Genomic DNA, 19,509 nt, shown 5'->3' with positions numbered 1-19,509 from the left:
GAATAATTTGGACTCTTTATTGACTATGTATTCATATTGGATACCCCATCACACATAAAATGTTTAGACAGACATTTGTTTCTTTCTTTTGGTTGCATATAAAAGAAATTATTTTTATTAGGAGAAGATCATTTGTCTACAAAATCAATCCAGTAAAGTCTGAATAATTCGGACTCTTTAGCAATTATATATCTATCACACCTTCATCGTTTAGGCGGATATCTAGCTTCTCTCTTTTACTCACGTATTAAAAAATAGGTAAAGTCAAAATGATGTCTTTTTTTTTTTATCAAATCATCATAGGGATGTTTTATATTGATTTTTATACCAAAAGAACGTTTCACCCCTTGTAAAATGATTATCATTCTCTAGTACTTTTCTCATTATTATTTTATCTCCTGCCTAAATCGGGTTTAATGTAACAGATACGATTTCGTAGTTGCTATAACATGAAATTTTTCTTTAAGACAAATTATTTGAAACTTCCAAAAATAATTTAAATGATATTTTTGGGTAAAATCAAGTCATTATGAGTTTCACTCCATAATTAATTGTAGATCTCTAAATAAATTTTGATTTGATATATAAATCAAAAATTATGATCTATAAAAATTTAGAATTTATCATTTACATTGTAGTAGTACAAATTATAATTTTCTATAATGTGAATTAAATCCTAAACTTTTAGAAATAATAATTTTTTATTCTTAATCATCAAACTTATAATATATCAAATTAAAACTCTTTTTGAGAGATTTACAATTGATTACCAGGTAGAACCATAACATCCATAATAATTAAATTTCTACAATGCACCGATTTAGTTAGGAAAAAAAAGAATAAAATAATATAAATAAATTATTATTGCATACTAGAAAATAGTTGAGTAATGATACTCATCATGTTAAAAAAAACAAAATAGGATACTGAACCCTATTGATGATTAAAAACAAAGGGAGCGACTTTTGCCTTAAAAAATATCTTTATTAAAAAAAGGACCGTCTATCTACAGCATCAATCGGGGCCAAAAACTGACTGATATTATTAAAAAAATGTTTTTACACAGCTATATTAGATACTTAAATGCACGTTCATAATGGATATTTTCAAAAAAAAAAAAAAATAATATCAAGGAGTTCTCCTCCGTTTACTCGGATGGCGGGGCGAAGAAGGTGTCGTTTTGTTTTTTTCTTTCCGTTTTCCCACCGAAATGGTGTCCACCGCAAACCGTGTTTAAAAATGTTTTTTGAACTGAGAATATCGACGGTCAGGATGAATTTCTATGTACATTATTTATTCAGATTTACCTGCTAATTAATTATTTTTTAAAAAAAATGAATTCTAATTTAGTGATCTTTTTATCATGTTTTAAAATTAAATCAGGCCAGAAGAAAAATGGAGGAGAATAATTAGATAATTACTCTTTTAGACCTACAATTTGCATGAGCAAATTAATCACGTATTTCATATCTTTTTTAGACTTTCCCAAAACATTTAATATTTTTTAAAAAATTCTTATGAATTTTATCAATGTAAGAAGTTTATAAAGTTTCCATTTGCTATCAAATTATATCAATTCAAAATTACCTAAATTAGTTCGATAAATATTTTGATATTTATGAAATATTAAAGGTGTTTTTAAAATTATATTGATTTTTATAACTATGGGGGGAATTATCTAAAAAAAAGAATTAATAATTTGCTGGAAGTTATATTCGCTGACAGCGCACGGCCGAAGACCATGGCGGTAAGGAACCCACTGGTACACATACCTTCCTCCCTCCCCACTATATCCCAATCCCTTCCTCCTTCCCTCTCCTCCTCTTCGCAGCTCTCACCTTTCAGATCTCGGCCGTCTGCTGATACGATGCCCTCGCCGCCGTCCACTCAGCGCACAATCCTGGTCACGGGCGGCGCCGGGTACATCGGCAGCCACACCGTCCTGCAGCTCCTCAAGGGAGGGTACCGCGCCGTCGTGGCGGACAACCTCGACAACTCATCCGAAGTCGCCCTCGACCGGGTCAGGGAGCTCGCCGGGGAGTTCGGAAAGAATCTCTTCTTCCATCAGGTACCGGGTTGAGTTGACTCCCTTCGGTTCCCCGCCTGCAGACGGATTTTTCCAAGTTTAGACTTTTCGGTCTTGAGGGGGACTTTTCTTTTGGGATTTACTACTCCGGAATGACTACTTTAGCGGAAAGATTCGGTTTTGATTCCTTCGGATGGTTCTTTCGAGATAATCCGGTTTGTGTTGATGACATTGCGAGTTTCGCTCCGGATTTCTCGTATGTTCTGGCACTCTTAGTTGATAGATTATGGCACTTTTAGAGTTGTCTTTTTTTGTCTTCGAAGAGTGGGCAATGTTGAGATCTGAAGCCTTGTAACTTTAGGGCTTTGTTAGTGATTCTTGCTGCTGCCCCATGACATTGTTTTCATCTAATTGAGGAAACTGCAGGCTCTAGTTGTTAGATCATGGATCTTAAATGCTGCTTGAATCAGAAAAAACTGGCCCCTCTTTCATGGATTTAGGAAGCATCTAGATGACAAAAGGAGAGTCTTAAAGGGCCCTTTTTGGGTCAACGATTTGATTTTGTTTCATCAAATTAGGTGAAACGTCAAGTTCTAGATGCCAAATCACGTACCTAAGTACTCATGTCTGTCGGTCCAAGTTATTTTGCTTATTCCTAACAAACTTTGTTTGCTCCTCGAAGAATGAAACATGGATATAGATAGATAGATTTGGATTCACTGTTTGTAAAAATGTTCTTGAGCTGGCTTGCCTGATATTTCAAAGAGTAGAGTAGCCTTATTTGAAGATTCATAAAACAAATTAAATTTCTGTAGTTGAATTTGATTTACAAAGCATGTTTGCACGTTTACTTGCAGATTGATCTTCGAGATAGAGAAGCATTGGAAAAGGTCTTTTCTTCAACTAAGTAAGTTTCTTTAGTATTGGTGACACTTTTTTTTCTCTCTTTAGAAATAGGGTATCCAGGTCTGTCATATTTTTGCCCGTATGTGAGTGATAAAATGAACTAGCACAGCCAGTCATCATTCTTGAAAAAAATCATCCTACCTTTTCTTCCAGTCGTGAGGGGCTTATTATGGCTATGAACCAAGGGTTTTCATTTGGCCTTTTTTAGTTTATGTTAACCTATTTTCTAGAGGTGTTTACTGATGTTATAAGTTATAACCTCATGCTCTTATTTTTCCCTGCAGGTTTGATGCCGTTATACACTTTGCTGGAATAAAGGCTGTTGGTGAAAGTGTCAGAAAACCTTTACTTTACTACAACAACAACCTCATTGGTACAATAATTCTCTTTGAAGTAATGGCTGCTTATGGATGCAAAAAGGTACTGTGGTCTTTATGCTTCCAAGCAATCTAATTACTGAGAGATTTGTAATCAGCATCTTGAAATGTTGTGGACAAAGTTAACCTTTACCAATTCATGGCTACATCTGAATATCTGATTCAACATAGAATAAATGGTACTTTTGTGTGGAAACCTTTATTATTTTTTGAAACAGCTAAGTGATTAAAGCTGTTATCTATTCCTATCCCTTTCGAATGGCTCATTTCAGATTTGGTATCATATAGTTTTATTCCACGATGCCATATCTTTTCAAAGAAAGGAATTTTTCAAGTTTTTTTATCTCAAACTATACAACCTCAGCATAAATGACACAATAGTTGGGTTACTCTCTGGTCCTCCTTGCGTCTATGCATGGTTTAAACTAAAAGAAATTTTTTGATTCTTGTGTGATTATTAGGAGACTTTTGCATGAGAAGTCATAGTCTATCTATATAAGAAATATTGGGTATAATCAAACAACAAATGCAAAAAAAATTTATATCTTACCAAAAAACAGCTAATTTATAGCAGACATTGAAAATTTATATAACTTATTCAGCAAGTTGTTTGTAGATATTTTTTCTCTATAGTAATAAGAAGCCGTGCTGTGTTTACTTAAGTAAATAACTTAGAAAAGTCAGACAACTCAATGGTGCATATGATTCTGGTGTATCAATAGTCACCTTTAACTACTTGCTCAATTTCTTGTGATGGGGATGGACAAATACCCATGGATTTGTTCAATGTCCAAAAGTTTGTATTGATAATAATCAATTTTGAGTTGGCAGTCTGATTTCACCAGTGTATTTATCATGTATTGTGGCCTTACAAATTGTTTCGTCTTTTAGCTATGCACTTCATCCCATATATTACTTTATGTAATATTTGTTTCGTCTTATTGTTTTCAGCTAGTATTCTCATCTTCAGCCACAGTCTATGGGTCTCCCAAGGAAGTACCATGTACAGAAGAGTATTCTTTATCTGCAATAAACCCCTATGGCCGAACTAAGGTTTTTTTCCCCCTATTCTTTGCCTCTGTGTTTTATTCCAAATGTGCCTACTGTCTGAGCTACTGTTTCCATGTATGTTGTTGCAGCTTATGACTGAAGATATGTGCCGTGATATGTGTAAAGGTGACAGTGAGTGGGATATAATTCTGTTAAGGTATTTCAATCCTGTTGGAGCTCATCCCAGTGGATACATTGGTGAAGATCCTCGCGGAGTTCCCAATAACCTCATGCCCTATGTGCAGCAAGTTGCTGTTGGAAGGAGACCTGCTCTTACAATATTTGGAAATGACTATCCAACCAAGGATGGAACACCAGTACTCGTCTTTACTCTATGAACTCAATTTTTAGATGAACAATCGCCAGTATACTTGCTTTAAAAACATAAATCAGGTGTTTCAAAGTGATTTTGACATTAGCCTATAAGCACTCGCCTGATGCTGAATATATTTTGAAGAAGCTAAAAATTTTATTGTTCATGAGGATGGTTTGATTTTGATGGAAAGATGAAATATAGTTCAATAATAAGGGAAGAAGTGAGCAAATTGTTAAGATGAATGAATATAGAAGTTTTATAATTAAGAGGTTTAGACATGTTGGATTTATTATTAATTGAAGTAGTTGACTGAAATAGATATAATCCTTCATAATTTGATTAGTGCATTGAGCAATTAAGAAACATATTTCCTCAGTCAGGTAATAGTCTTTTACTTGACTTTTTAATTTGCTATCTTTTATATGCAGAATGCTTTTCTGTTTGCCTTTATGATTCAACATATCTTCTTATGGACACCAAACTGTTCTACCAGGTACGGGATTATATCCATGTCCTCGATTTAGCAGACGGACATATTGCAGCTCTGCAGAAGCTCTTTGAGGGTCCTCATCTAGGTTTGTGCAATCACAATTTTATATACTTGCAAGTCGCTGGAATAGTACCTTATAAGAAGCTATACATTTTTTCACATGCCCCCAAGAACTGGCATTTTATCTAATCATGCATACATCTACTAAATAACCTAGCTAGAAACACGAGAGTCGAGCGATAGTATTAGTAGGTAAGATTTTTACATGATGCAGGATGCGAAGTGTATAATCTAGCAACTGGAAGGGGAACATCTGTCTTAGAAATAGTTGCAGCTTTTGAGAAGGCTTCTGGAAAGGTGCTACTGACATTTTGAGTATGTGGTTTCATCTTTACTTGTTCTTCGGTAGATCCTCACCTCCAAAATCCTTGCAGAAAATTCCGGTAGTCATGGCAGGGAGGCGACCTGGTGACGCTGAAATTGTTTATGCATCCACTGCCAAAGCAGAGAAGGAGCTGCAGTGGAAGTATGTACTTTAGTCTACCTAATTTCATTAGAAGTGCTTCCTTGAATAAAAAGTACCTTGTTCTTCACTCTCGCATCTGTTTATCGTCTTAATTCTCATCTTATAATTCCAAAAGCTGTGATGTAAGTCGCAAGGAGTTGTTGAATCTTGAAATTCTATGGCACGGCCAGTTCTTGATCCTTTGATGGATTATGTGCTTTCTGCAGAGCAAAGTATGGCATAGAAGAGATGTGCCGAGATCAATGGAATTGGACCAGCAAGAACCCTTGGGGATACAGGTCGCCAACCGAGACTGCTAATGGAAATGGAAAGTGCCCTACTTTGCATTCAAATGACATCAGACCTCCGGCAGATCGAACAAAATGATTCATTGATAACTCGATATAGATTCGGCATATGTCCAACTGATATCATTCTTCTATTAAGATAATTTTGTGAATAGGCATGGTACCAAAGATACAAGATCCATATACTTTATGCTTGCTATTCTTTTTTGCACTCGCAATGAATATACGAGAGATTCAATTTGGAGGTTGATTCTTTGTTCATGGATGACCAGCAGTAGGTTCCTTAGCAGGCATTTGAGGTGGATCGGAAATGAAGAAGGGCGATCGATTGTTTCGTTATTGTATGTCAGATTTGATCGTCTCATGTATATGATGCTGAATTTGTTGTTACATCTGATTCTATTGTTGGCGTGTTTTACATACTTCAGTTCAATATGATCTGTGTTCATTATTCTTGATCATATTTTGAAAATTTAGTAGTTTTGTAGAACAGGAAAAAAAATCATTTATTTTCATTTTTGTGTTGTTTCTCCTCAATTGTCGTCTCAGACATTGCTCGCCAAGTTGGCGTCGGCGCTGCCATCGGATAGGAGAGGCGCGGCCGCATCCTGCTCCGCACAAGGATCATACTTGACGCCGGCCGTCGGCCGGTAGCACTGGAGCAAGAAGTGCAGCACCTCATTCATGGAAGGCCGTCGCGAAGGCAGTCTGGTGGTGCACATGATGCCCAGCTGGAGCACCATGGTCATGTCTTCGACGGAAGGCGACTCCTTGATTCGAGGATCTAACGCGTCGCGAAGGCAGTCTCCTCGCAGGAGTCGCCGCCAAGCCCACTCTGCCAGGTTGCATTGCTCGTCGCCGCCGCCGTCCTGAGCTTCCCTTCCGGTGGTCAGCTCGAGAAGGATGACGCCGAAGCTGTATATGTCCACCTTCTCGTCTATTCTGCTGGAATGCCCACACTCTGCTCGAAGAAGCAAATGCCGATCAGAAGAAAAAGGATTTAGGCAAATGAGGAAAGTTGAGATCTAAAGCCTTGGAATTGCCTGGAGCCATGTAGCCGAAGGTGCCGGCAATGGCGGAGACTAGGCCCTGTTCGCCGGCCTTCGCCATCATCCTCGCCAGCCCGAAGTCCGCGACGCGAGCGTTGAACTCCGAGTCCAGTAGGATGTTGCTCGACTTGACGTCTCGGTGGATGATCGGCGGCGAGCAGTCGTGGTGCATGTAGCACAGTCCTCTCGCCGCCCCGATGGCGATCTCCAACCGAGTCGGCCAGTCGAGCCCCCCTCCCGCCGCCGGAGACGACGGCTTCCTGTGAAGCCACCGGTCGAGGCTCCCGTTCTCCATGTACTCGTAGACCAGCAGCTTGGAATCCTCGCCGGAGATGCAGCAGAGCAGCTTGACGATGTTCTTGTGACGGATCGAGCCCAGGATTTGGACTTCCGATTCGAATTGCTTCTCGAGCGCAGCGTCAAGCTTCTTTCCGCTCCGAATCTTTTTGACGGCCACGATTTCGTCGGTGCGGTGGCCGACGGTGATTTTGTACACCTTCCCGGCGCCGCCGCTGCCGATTAGATTCTCCTCGTTGATGCCGCTGCGGATGTTGGATTCCCTGAAATCCAACGAATGGAATGAGATCAGTTTCCACGTGTCACCGTCGCCTCGTCTCTTCTTTAAGTCCCAGTGAAGGAAAACGGAGAAGGCCATAAGAAGCGCAAGCGCGCCTACGACGATGAAGAGGGCGAGGAGGCCGCGTGAGAGCCCTCCAGAGCTGCCTCTCGAGGCGGAGGAGCAAGCGGCGACGTCGATGCGAGAGTTGGACGCGCAGAGGCCGGGATTGGAGAGGAAGCTCTTGTCGTAGGCTGAGCTTTGTAGCCTCGCCGGGACCTCACCGGAGAGTTTATTGGAGGAAAGGTTCAGGTAGTTGAGGTTGAGGTTGCCCATCTCCTGCGGAATCTCGCCAGTAAGATCGTTTTGCGACAGATCGAGGGAGTTCAGAACTGGCAGCGAGCCAATCGACGCCGGAATTTCACCGGCCAATCGATTGTTGCTTAGATTGAGCAGAAAAAGCGATGCCAGCAACGAGAGATTCTCGGGAATTCTTCCTGTTATCATATTTCCTCCCAGATCAATGGATTGGAGCCTCGAGAGACCAGCCAAGCTCGATGGAAGATCGCCGGAGAACATATTGTTGCTCGCTGAGAACACTGATAAATTTCCGGCGATGGACGGGATTCTCCCAGTGAATTTATTGTTCCTAATTTCCAGCCGACTTAGAAACAGGGGAAGTCTCTCTGGAAGCTGACCGGATAGGGCGTTATCGCTCATCATCATCGTGGTCATGCTCTCTGCTAACCAAATCCCCTCCGGCACCTCGCCGGAGAACTGATTGTTGTAAATCTGGAAGTTGTCGAGTGTCGAGCACTCCCCGAGCGTCGCCGGAATCCTTCCCGTTAAGTTGTTATTGAACACGACGATGGAAGTAAACCCACCGCCATCGCACAGCCCATCAGGGAGTTCGCCGGAGAGCATGTTGTTGTTCACCTCCACATTCCATAGCGGCGAATGTTTGCCCAACTCCAGCGGCATGGCGCCGGTTAAGATGTTGTTGAATAACCGGAGATCGGTCAAGGACGGAAGCCGGCCGATGCTGGCAGGAATATCGCCGGTGAACTGGTTGAAGCTCATGTGGAGAATAGAGAGGCTCTGTAGCTTGCCGAACTCCTCTGGTATCGATCCATTGAGCTGGTTTCCTGAAACATCCAACTTCTCCAAGTCCAGAGCTCTAATTTCCCCTTCGATTACGATGGAGCTGGATAAATTGTTGTTGTATAAATACAAAAGTTGTAATTTTGGGAGGCTCCAAATCCCGGCGGGGATTGCTCCGGTGAGTTCGTTATATGCCAAATCCAAGTGAACCAATTCCATCAGCTTCCCAAATGACTCCGGTATCTCTCCTTGGAGATTCATGTCCGTCATCACCAAAACCTGTAGCTTAGTCAAATTGCCAAACTCCGGCGGAATCCTCGCTGGCGAGAAGGGGTTGTAGGCGAGCGTGAGCAGTCGTAGCTCTGAGAGGTTCCCGATCGCCTGAGGAAAGCTCCCGTCGAACAGATTACTATTGAGCAGCAGCTCTTGCATTGCCGGCAAGCGGCCGATGGCCTCCGGGACGCCGCCGGAGAAGTTGTTGGAAGAGAGGTCGAGGTGGGTGAGGCGGTGCGAGAGGCGGTCGACGTCGGAAGGGAGGGCGCCGACGAAGCGGTTCTGGGAAAGGTCGAGGTAGCGGAGGCCGGAGCAGAGGAAGAGGCCGGTGGGGAAGCCGCCGGGGATGTCGTTGAAGCTGAGGTCGAGGAGGGTGATGTTGGGAAGGCGGCAGAGGGCCGAAGCGGGAATGGGACGGGAGATCTTCGGCCCTGTAAAGCCAGAGAGGCTGAGGTTGACGACGGCGCCGCCGGCGGCGCAGCCCACGCCCGGCCACGCGCAGTGGGAGGAGGAGGTGGTGTCATTCCAAGAAGCCAGAGCCGGCTCGTCGCCCCAATCGCGCTTGATCTGGAGCAGGATTTGCTTCTGTTCGCGGATTGATGGTGCTTGAGACGAGACTTGGGAGGCCAAGAGATAGAAGAGGAAGAGGAGACCGGCGATGCCACTGTTCTCGGCCGCCATTAATGGCGGCTCGTGAAACTTGAATGGCGGCTCTACGTCTCTGTGGCAAGTAGTTTGAGAGTTTATATTAAAGCTGTCAATTTGGATTAGGTTAGAGTTTATATTAACTGGTTGAATTAAAATTTTATTAACCCGTCAGCTAATCCGCATTGGCCCTCGACCGTGGGTAGGCTTATAATTTTAAAATAATAAAAAATTATTAAATATAGATTTGATTGATAAAATTTTTTCAAAATAAAATACAGAATATATATATATATATAATTAATAGGCCGGTGAATTAATACGTGTAATTTATTTTAAATTATATTTAATTAGGGATTTTTCAATGCGATGGAGGATCGATCCAGCCTGTCCTATTCCCCACGGGTCGATCTGTCCGGTCCTTAGTTGATCCGTTGACCGCTCTAGTTCATACGAGCAATTGCATAACTTTTAGCCAAATTCTAAATTAAAGAAGAATAAATTCTGACGGTAAATTTTCTGAATCTGAGTGGGGTGAAGAACTTGTGTATTCAAAATTTTAATGGTCAAAGTCAATAGTTTGACTTTCGGTTCAACTAGGGCAAAAGTTTCTATTATCTTGTCGCTTATGCCATGTTTATATACTATACTCTCCTTCTATTGATCTTCCTTTTTCCATAGTCCATTATCGTTGTCGAATATTCACGGTGTATCTTGAGTTTGTTGTTGAAAATTATCTGTGTTGATCTAATAACTTAGATCCTTTAGGTCAATAATTTCTATTTTTTTTTAAATTTTTATATAATTTATACGTCGAATTACGATCGGAAATTTGATATGATCTTTCTTAGATTCACCTTCCTACCCAAATTATAATTTTAGGTCGAGTCAGACAATCGGAGGCCATCGATGGTAGATAGACTGTATGGTACCGAGCGGGGGGTGGCCCCCTCCCCCACCGTCAGTAGCCTTCGACCACTTAGTTCGATTCAAAAATATAATCTAAGTGGGAAAATGAATTTGAGGAAAATCATAATAAATTTTAGTCAGATTATAATCGGTAGGATAAATTACAAAAGAATAAGAAATTATGCACTAGAATATCTGGACTCCATTGTTTGTTGTTTATTATGCATTGTATTGTTTGTTGAATTGGGAGCACTATTTAGTTGAAGGGGCCTAATGTTGGTGCAGCGGGGCCGATAAGAGGGTGTTGCGTTTATAAAAGAAAAATAAACCTTTCTCTATTTTTTCAATTAAGATTAGTAACACTATCACAATAATTATAAGCTAAAAAATGAGCAACTAACACAGTTAGAAGAGGCTAACAGGTTTAACTTGGTTACAACCTAGGTGATGGTTAATCCAAGGCGGTTGTAAAGCTCCACTAGAAATATCTCTTTCGTGTAGGCGGAAAAGCCTCTTACAATCTTTGAAAAGTTCAGAAAAGACTAGGAAATTGATTATAACAGTTGTTGTTGATTTGCTAGGTCCAGGGGTCTTTTTATAGCCCTTGAGAAATCTCATCCGAAGTTTGAGGGCACCTCCAAAGGACTTGGAAGGTGCCTCTAACATGGCGCAGTGGATAAAGCTTTATCCACTACAACCGCATGGAGGGCGCCTCCCTTGCTTAAGAGCGCCCTCCGCCTGAAGCAGGCAGAGGCGTATAGGGCGCCTCGGAGGCGCCTTCAACCTCTGTTGAGGGCACCTCCAACAGGTTTGCTCAGCTCCTTTCGCTCTCCTGCTGCTCCGATCGCTTGGATGGTTGCAGCCAACCGAAATAGGGTTCACCCGAACTCAATTTCTGGTCTTCTCCTCGAGCAGGCTTCCGCTCCAGCTTCTCATCTCTTGAACGTCACGCACGTTCTTCTCGTCCACTGGTGTACTCTTCCATAGCATCTCATCCCTTGGACAAACCAAGTCTGTCAGCTCTCTCCCATGTCGTCCTTCTCATTAGCCGCATCTTCCGCTCGACTTCCTGTGCTCTTAAGATTCTGCACAATTAGACACAGGGATCAAAACCAAAAAAAGACCTAACCTAACTTGGTTGATCACATCAAAATAATCACGAGGTTCAACAATCTCCCTCTTTTTGATATGCATCAAACCAAGTTCAAGCTAGAGTAACAACAAACTAGTTATAAAAGAATTTGCAAATAAAACATTTTAAGTATGAAGTTTGTAATAAAGAAACTAAGTATGAAATAAATTGATTTATCAAAATTAAGACTTATAAAATAGAGTTAGTAAAAATTTAAAATTTTGATAAAATTCTAACTCTCCCTACTCCCCCTAAACTTATACATATTCCTCCCCCTTTGATCACATTAAAAAGAGGATAAAAAAAATAGATTTTTTTTAAGGAAATCAAACAAATAAAAGAAATTTAAAATAATTTCTAAGTTATGAAGTTTTCAAATAATTGACAAACATGGAAAGCATTATCTTAATTAATTTCACAAGTTTATCAGTTTGTCAATTAAATATTCAATTCAATAATCGGGTTCCAGGCTGTGGTCAGACACTAGGCCTTCTTGGTTATTAGATCATCAACCACTTCTAGACAAAGCCTTTTAAAGAATTTAAACATTTAATTTTTTTGAAGCCTTAAATCTAAAAAAAATGTTTAATATAAGTAAGACTTTGGAACCCAATATAAGTTCCTTCCTACTGGGTTAATTAAAAATTTGGGGGTATATATCTTCTGGGAATTCTTCTAAGTTAACCTTGGTGATGTCTAATATACCAATTTAATCTACTATACTTTCCATACTTTGATTTTTGACAACTGTTCAATTTCAAGCATGCATGGTCATTAAGCTTTTGATTTGAATTTTTAAATTATCATTTTGTGATTTTGTCTTTTTAAATCAACGTTCTCTTTTTTCAATTTTACTAAATCTTTTAAAAATACTTTAATGAACTGAAAAGAATGCTCGGGTGAAAGAGCACATACCTCACTTATCTTAAGTTCTGATGTTCCCCTTGCATCGCTGCTTTCTTCGGATGATCCTCTCTTTCATCTATGCTCATCTCTAAGCTGGTCTCATCTTCTTCTTGATGGACTGCCGTTAGTGCTAGTCCGACGTATGCTTCAATTTCATATTCTAAGGATAATGACTCATTCCACGTGACTTTGAGATTATGTTTGGGTCGAGTTGGCTTCTTATTCTTTTCCTTGTCTTTGTTCTTCAGTTTCGAGTAGTCATCTTTGATGTGCCTTTCTTTATTGTAATTGTAGCATCAGACGATCCTTCTATTTCGAAGATGCTTTCTCGTCTGTGATTTAAATTTATTAGATTTAATAAATTTATTAAACTTTCTTACCAGAAGAGCTGCTTCGACTTCATCGATGGATGCTTCGGAGTCTTGATCTTCCGTCTTTGCTTTTAGGGCAACATTGAGATTTGTCTTTCTATTTCTTTAGGATCTACAATTCGAGATTCGTGAAGTTTAAAAGTGGAAAACAAATTTTCTAGCATACTTACCTCAAGATCCTTAGAGATGTAGTATACATCAATTAAGGACGCTCATTCTGAAGTTCTTGGGAAGGCGTTGAACGTATACCAGATTGAATCTCTCCAAGATTGTTTAACTGAGTAATCAGTTCCTTGATTCGTGCTTGGAGTTGCGCTACCTTTTCTCCATTGTTCATCTTCAGGTTTGTTAGTTGGGTTCGGAGTATATCTTGTCTTGCTAACTTTGCTTCCGAGGTGCCTTCGTGAAGTTCCAGAAATTGTTGGGACCGAAAAGTAGCTAGAGGGGGGTGAATAGCTTGTCGCGTGCTCCGTGGTTGGCGTTGCTTGTTTCTTCAAAGATGTGCAGCGAAAATGTACAAGAAACAAAATACAACGCTAACAAATGGATTTTACTTGGTATCCACCTCACAAGAGGTGACTAATCCAATGATTCACACACTCACGCACCATTCACTATGAAACACACTCCTCTACGGTAACTACCGAAGTCGGAGAAGCCTTTACAAACTCTCAATACAAGAAGAAAGGAAAGGATATGAAATACAAGCAAAAGCTTACAATAAACCCTAACCCTAACTTCTCTTCTTGCTTTTGATCCGCCTCTTGACTTGGAAGAACCTCCAAGAATCTTCAAGAACTGGCGATCTGAACTTCAGAGAGAGCTGTGGAGTCGCTGGTGAAGATCGGAGATGAATCGTGTAAGCACTGCTGAAGGAAACGCTCCGACGCCAACGGTCGGATCCCGATCGATTGGATTGCTCCCAATCGATCGGGGAGGCTTTGGATCGATCAACTGATCGATCCAGAGTGCCTCTATGCTCTCTAGAATAGCCTGGATCGATCGGCTGATCGATCCAGGGCTTATCGCGCACAAACAGCAGCTCCCAATCGATCCACTGATTGATTGGGACCTCTGGATCGATCCACGGATCGATCCAAAGGGGTTCTATTCGTGGGGACTCACCCGATCGATTGGGCATGATCCAATCGATCGACTGATCGATCCAGATCTACTGGATCGATCGGCTGATCGATCCAGATCTGCTGGATCAATCAGCTGATCAATCCAGATCTTGGTTTTTGCCCAAAAGCAAGTCCAAAGCCCCCTAAACCAACATTCAGTCAACCATGACTTGTTGGTACATAAAACCTAGCATCCGGTCACCCTTGACCAGCTAGGACTCTCTCACCAAGTGTCTGGTCAATCCCTTTGACCCACTTGGACTTTTCTCCTCTTACCAAGTATCCGGTCAATCCCTTTAACCTACTTGGACTTTCACTAGATGTCTGGTCAACCTTGACCCATCTGGATTTCACCGTGCCTGGCTTCACTCACCAGGACTTCCCTTCTGCCTAGCTTCACTCACTAGGACTTTCACCTGGCTTCACTCACCAGGATTTCCCTTCTGCCTAGCTTCACTCACTAGGTCTGCTCATCTGCCTGACTTCACTCACCAGGACTTTCACCTAGCTTCACTCACTAGGGTTTCCTTCTGCCTGGCTTCACTCACCAGGACTTTCACCTAACTTCACTCACTAGGATTTTCAGTCAAGTATCCAATCAACCTTGACCTACTTGACTCTCCTTCACAATCTCCCCACATGAACAATTGCACCTGCAATGTTCATGTGTTGTCTACAAGTATTGTCAAATATCTAAACCAAATCATCAAGACTCGAGCTTGACTCACTTCAAGCCCAGTCAAACAGGTCAACCTTGACCTAGGGAATATTGCACCAACAGAAACTTCTCCAAGATATCTTTGGCGGAGTTGTAGCTGCCGATTCGATTGACCTCCTAGGGTGGAAGAATGTTAAGCAAATGGAATTTTGCTTTACCGTTCACCATGAAGTCGGCTTATTCCTTCTTCGTCCACTGATATTCTTCTTTGTATTTTGGAATTATAAAATCATATTTCATTATTAATAGAATTTCAAAATCTATTTTGAAGAATACCTCCATCCGGCGTTTCCATTGTGCAAAGTCTCCCTCGAACTTTGGTGAGTGAATGCTTGTACCGACCATCGTCTTGATCTTAATGCTTTAGTCGACGGTTAGTTCTTTTGAGACGGTTGGACTCTGATACCACTTGTTGGCGCAGCGGGTCGGTAAGAGGGTGCAACATCTGTAAAAGAAAAAAAAACTTTCTCTGTTTTTCTAACTAAGATTAGTAGCACTATCATAATAATTATAAGCTAAAAATGAACAACTAACACAGTTATAAGAGGCTAATAGGTTTAACTTGGTTACAACCTAGGCGGTTGTTAATCCATGACGGTTGCAAAGCTCCACTAGAAATATCTTCTTCGTGTAGACGGAGAAGCCTCTTACAATCTTTGAAAAACTCAGAAAAGATTAGAAAATTTATTACAGCAGTTGTTGTTGATTTTTTAGGTCCAAGGGTCTTTTTATAGCCCCTGAGAAATCTCATCCGAAACTTGAGAGCGCCTCCAAAGAACTTGGAAGGCGCCTCCAGCGTGGCCAGGGGCGGATCCAGGATTTTAGGTTTGAGGGGGCCGAATTAATACGTCTCCTGGCTATGTGATGACTTGCTCGAAAGCATCATCATAGGCCAGCGTGATTGGATGGTCAGCGACCGGCAGCCTAAACTCTTTCTTCACCTTGGGGGTTTTAGGGTTGGGGCCCGGGTTGATGCATCTCCTAACTGTACGATGATTTGCTCCATGAAAATGTCATCACAGAGCGTGATCCATGGTTTGCAAGAACAATCTTGGTGTCATCTCAAACTCTATCGTTCCAATTTCAATATTGTTTCATGGAACGATCACAACACGAATTTATAAAATAAATAAATAAAATTTATTGTATAAATTTTTTATTAGAATGAATTAAATAATTAAATAATTAATAATAATAATAATTAGTTAAGGACTTGCAGAATAAATAAATTTAAATATATAAAATTTATTTAGGAATTTTTATAATTTAAAATAGATTTTCTATAATATTTTAGAAGATAATTTATGTTAAAATTTAATTAAGTTATTTAAATTGAGAATTAATCCAAATCTAACCTAAACTAATGAACTCCCAATTAATTACCCTATGTTTTTTTTCTTACGTCGTCTTCCCTTTTCGCACGTCTTGGTCATTGCCACCAAAGTCCAAACCACTTCCTTCCTTAGTTCCTTCTCAGCTTTTCATCTCCCCACCCCCACTGCCTCTTCGCCATGATATATCGCTGGAAAAGTTACTGCCGCCGCCGTGATCTTCCGCCGGACAAGATGCTGTCGTGAGGTCTAGAACGTCATATACAAGAAATTTGACACGGCTCATGCCATTCCAGGCGTTCCGCATTCGTTTTGACGAATTATATCATGATCAGCCGGTCGGGCGAGAGATAGCCCAAACTTTTCCCTCACCTTGGGGCGTGGCCCCTAGTCCTATACTAGATCCGCCACTGGCATGACTTGTATAACATCTTTCATGAAAGGGCTAGTTTGGCAAGGTCGAGGGCGCCCTCGATAGGCATGGAGGACGCATGGAGGGCGCCTCCCTTGCTTATGGAGGACGCCCTCCATGCTTATGGAGGGTGCCCTCTGCCTGAAGCAGGCGGAGGTGTATGGGGGCGCCTTAGAGGCACCTTCAGCCTCTATTGAGGGCGCCTCCAGCAAGTTTGCTCAGCTCCTTTCGCTCTCCTGCTGCTCCAATCGTCTGGGTGATTGCGGTCAACCGAAATAGGCCTCACATGAATCTAATTTTCGACCTTTTCCTCTAGCAGGCTTCCGCTCCAGCATCTCGTCCTTCAAATGTCGCGCACGTTCTTCTCGTCCACCGGTGTACTCTTCCGCAGCATCTCGTCTCTAGGACGCACTGAACCCGTCGACTCTCTCCCGTGCCGTCTTTCTCGTTAGCCGCGTATTCCGTTCGACTTCCTGTGCTCTAAGCCCTTGCACACTTAGACACAGGGATTAAAACCAAGCAGGACCTAACCTAACTTAGCTGATTACACCAAAACAACTACGGGTCCAATACTTATCTCTTTAATTAAATTAATTAATCTTTAATTAAATTAATTAATCTTTAATTAATTAATAATTAATTTTCCAGCTGCCCCGTTTATTAACTGGTTAATTAATTCATTAATTTATTTTATAGTAAAATTATTCCTAATCAATTTTCCATCACCTTTTAAATAATTTCACATTGATATTCATACCTATATTATTGTTTTTATTTATTTAAAAAATCAATTTATGATCCGTCTATATCCATATTTAATTTATTGATTATGAAAATTAATTTTCCAAAGCACGAGCATCACGGTGTCATCTCAAGCTCCCACGTGAATGGCCTGAATTGTGCGAGAAGGAAGATAAATCCTTCAAATCTAATTCACAAATCATCAAGGAATAAAAATAAGTTTTAATCCTCCCCGTGTAACGAGTGAATCATCGATCAATTTTAATAATCAATTCTAAATGATAATACGGATGATGATATTATTTTATGAGCTTGCATGAAAGTAAATCATTCAAATTAGAGAACGAAGAAAAAGAAAAAGAGGAACAAATATTATCAGGATTTTGATGTCTATATGTGTGTACTTTAGTCTTCACCTTATTAATCTTTAATTTTTTAGATAATCTAAAATTTATTCATGTATTTTTTTTTTCTAAAAATAATATGAGATTTATATGATAATTATCAATTTCTTGGATTAATTTGAGATTTGTGTAATGATATTTTTTTTTTCTGAAATAGTCGAATTATGAGTTGAGTTGTCAAAGAGACGGGAGACCAAGGAGTCGAGGTGTCAAGGAGTCGAGGGTGCCCAAGAAATCGGGACACTTTCAAGAAATCGGGATACTAAGGAGTTGAGGGTCCACGACTCGATTTTTCCTTTGTTAGAACTATCATATCAGCAGGTTCATCAATTTTCTCTTTTTTATGTGTCACTCATTAATTACCCTCCATAATAATAATAATAATAATAATAATATTATTATTATTATTATTATTATTATTATGTTGTGAAATCATTAATCTATTCTATCAGCAAAAGATATTCAATTGAATTAGTTCTTTGCCTAATTTTTCTCCTACTTTAAAAACATTTCAAAGTTATTTGTACTAATAAATTTTGAAGAAAAAAAATTGAATAAGGTGCGCTAGTTTAGCAAAAGGTACATTCAAAGTTGTGGAGTTTTCAAAAGGTACACCACAATTTAGAATTTTAAATGATGCAGCTACTTTAGTCCACTCATTACAAATATTAATTAGAGTTCTAACATAATGATTTTGTATTCAATTGAGACAGATTGATTGACTAGTAATTTCAATTGTTTCGATTAGAAAGTTTGGTGATCTACTGATATCTTAAAATCTAGAAGAAAAAAATTGAACAAAATAGCATAGAAAATTTTGAGAAGTCATCAAAGGTGTCCTGATGCTAATAATCCAATCAAAACTGTCGTGTGTCCTTTTGAGTATTTCACAGTTTGAATTTACTATAAAAGTTGTTTACTTAATGTAGCAATAGTTGAATATTTCCGATAGATTTTGGACCGTTCCAACGAAGGTAAAATACATAATAAAAATAAAAATTATTAAATTATCGAACACGTTTATTATACCTACGATAACAAATTCCATAATAATAATAATAATTTACAGACGCTTTAATTGACTTTCGACGAGTCAAAGTCAAAAGTAGGCAAAGATCTCCATAGTGTCCAAACTTATGTTTCACGTCCAATACGTATACTTTTTAAATTTTATATTAAAATTTTAATTACAAAATTTAAATGAAACGTGGTATAAGTAAATTAGCGTACAGAACATTTTGAAATAAAACAAGACTTCGTGAGTCAACATAAAGTGGATGAGACACGGATAAAGTTTGTTCCATTGATCTATTTCGTAATCAATAACTCAAAATATCATGTGATAATAACTTATATTTTAACTATCGTATCATTTTGAAGAGATTTTTTATTTTATTTATCCTCTCTGGAAACACAAATGATTAAAATGATCCCATAATTAATACTGTTATTATAATAAATTATGGGGTCGATTCTCCATTCCGTGCATGTGAAATAGATTGCTGGTCACTTGACCTCCTACTATGTAAAGGGTTATTATGCTGGACAAAATTCTTGTGATGTACCTTCCTTCTAGATGACATGGGATAATCTTACTCCTAAAGGGGTTTCGAAGTGAGGATTAATATCTTTTGCTGTTATATGAGGGTCGTCCATTATAACTGTGCACCATGGGTATTCAAGTGTATATATATACCTTTTTTATTTTTAATCAGAAAGACATTTGATCCTATCATCTTCTCTTATAATTACAAAGTTGTCCTCAATATTTATGCTATATGCATTTTATCTCATCTAAAATTGGTGAAAATCGGACTACTAATGAGATAACTTCAAAGTTAATTCAAAGAAGATCTCGA

The 19,509-nt window shown here is 39.6% G+C and overlaps 2 protein-coding genes across 2 annotated transcripts; one reads left to right on the top strand and one right to left on the bottom strand.

Annotated features, from left to right (window-relative positions):
- Positions 1-1,722: 1,722 nt before the first annotated feature.
- Positions 1,723-6,228, top strand: LOC121967355 (UDP-glucose 4-epimerase GEPI48-like). The gene is made up of 9 exons (XM_042517512.1): positions 1,723-2,068; positions 2,884-2,933; positions 3,217-3,352; positions 4,261-4,362; positions 4,449-4,676; positions 5,169-5,250; positions 5,440-5,522; positions 5,600-5,691; positions 5,898-6,228. The coding sequence occupies exons 1-9, from the start codon at positions 1,742-1,744 to the stop codon at positions 6,055-6,057; spliced, it is 1,260 nt and encodes a 419-aa protein (XP_042373446.1). The 5' UTR covers positions 1,723-1,741; the 3' UTR covers positions 6,058-6,228.
- Positions 6,229-6,514: 286 nt separating this feature from the next.
- Positions 6,515-9,697, bottom strand: LOC121967353 (receptor-like protein kinase HSL1). Its single transcript, XM_042517509.1, has 2 exons — positions 7,022-9,697; positions 6,515-6,939 (listed from the first exon to the last, which is right to left on the bottom strand). The coding sequence occupies exons 1-2, from the start codon at positions 9,636-9,638 to the stop codon at positions 6,524-6,526; spliced, it is 3,033 nt and encodes a 1,010-aa protein (XP_042373443.1). The 5' UTR covers positions 9,639-9,697; the 3' UTR covers positions 6,515-6,523.
- Positions 9,698-19,509: the final 9,812 nt, after the last annotated feature.

Source organism: Zingiber officinale, chromosome 3B (genome assembly GCF_018446385.1).
Source record: "Zingiber officinale cultivar Zhangliang chromosome 3B, Zo_v1.1, whole genome shotgun sequence".
NCBI classification, from domain to species: Eukaryota; Viridiplantae; Streptophyta; class Magnoliopsida; order Zingiberales; family Zingiberaceae; genus Zingiber; species Zingiber officinale.
Note: the sequence above shows the minus strand (reverse complement) of the source record. Positions and strands in the feature narration are given on the sequence as shown.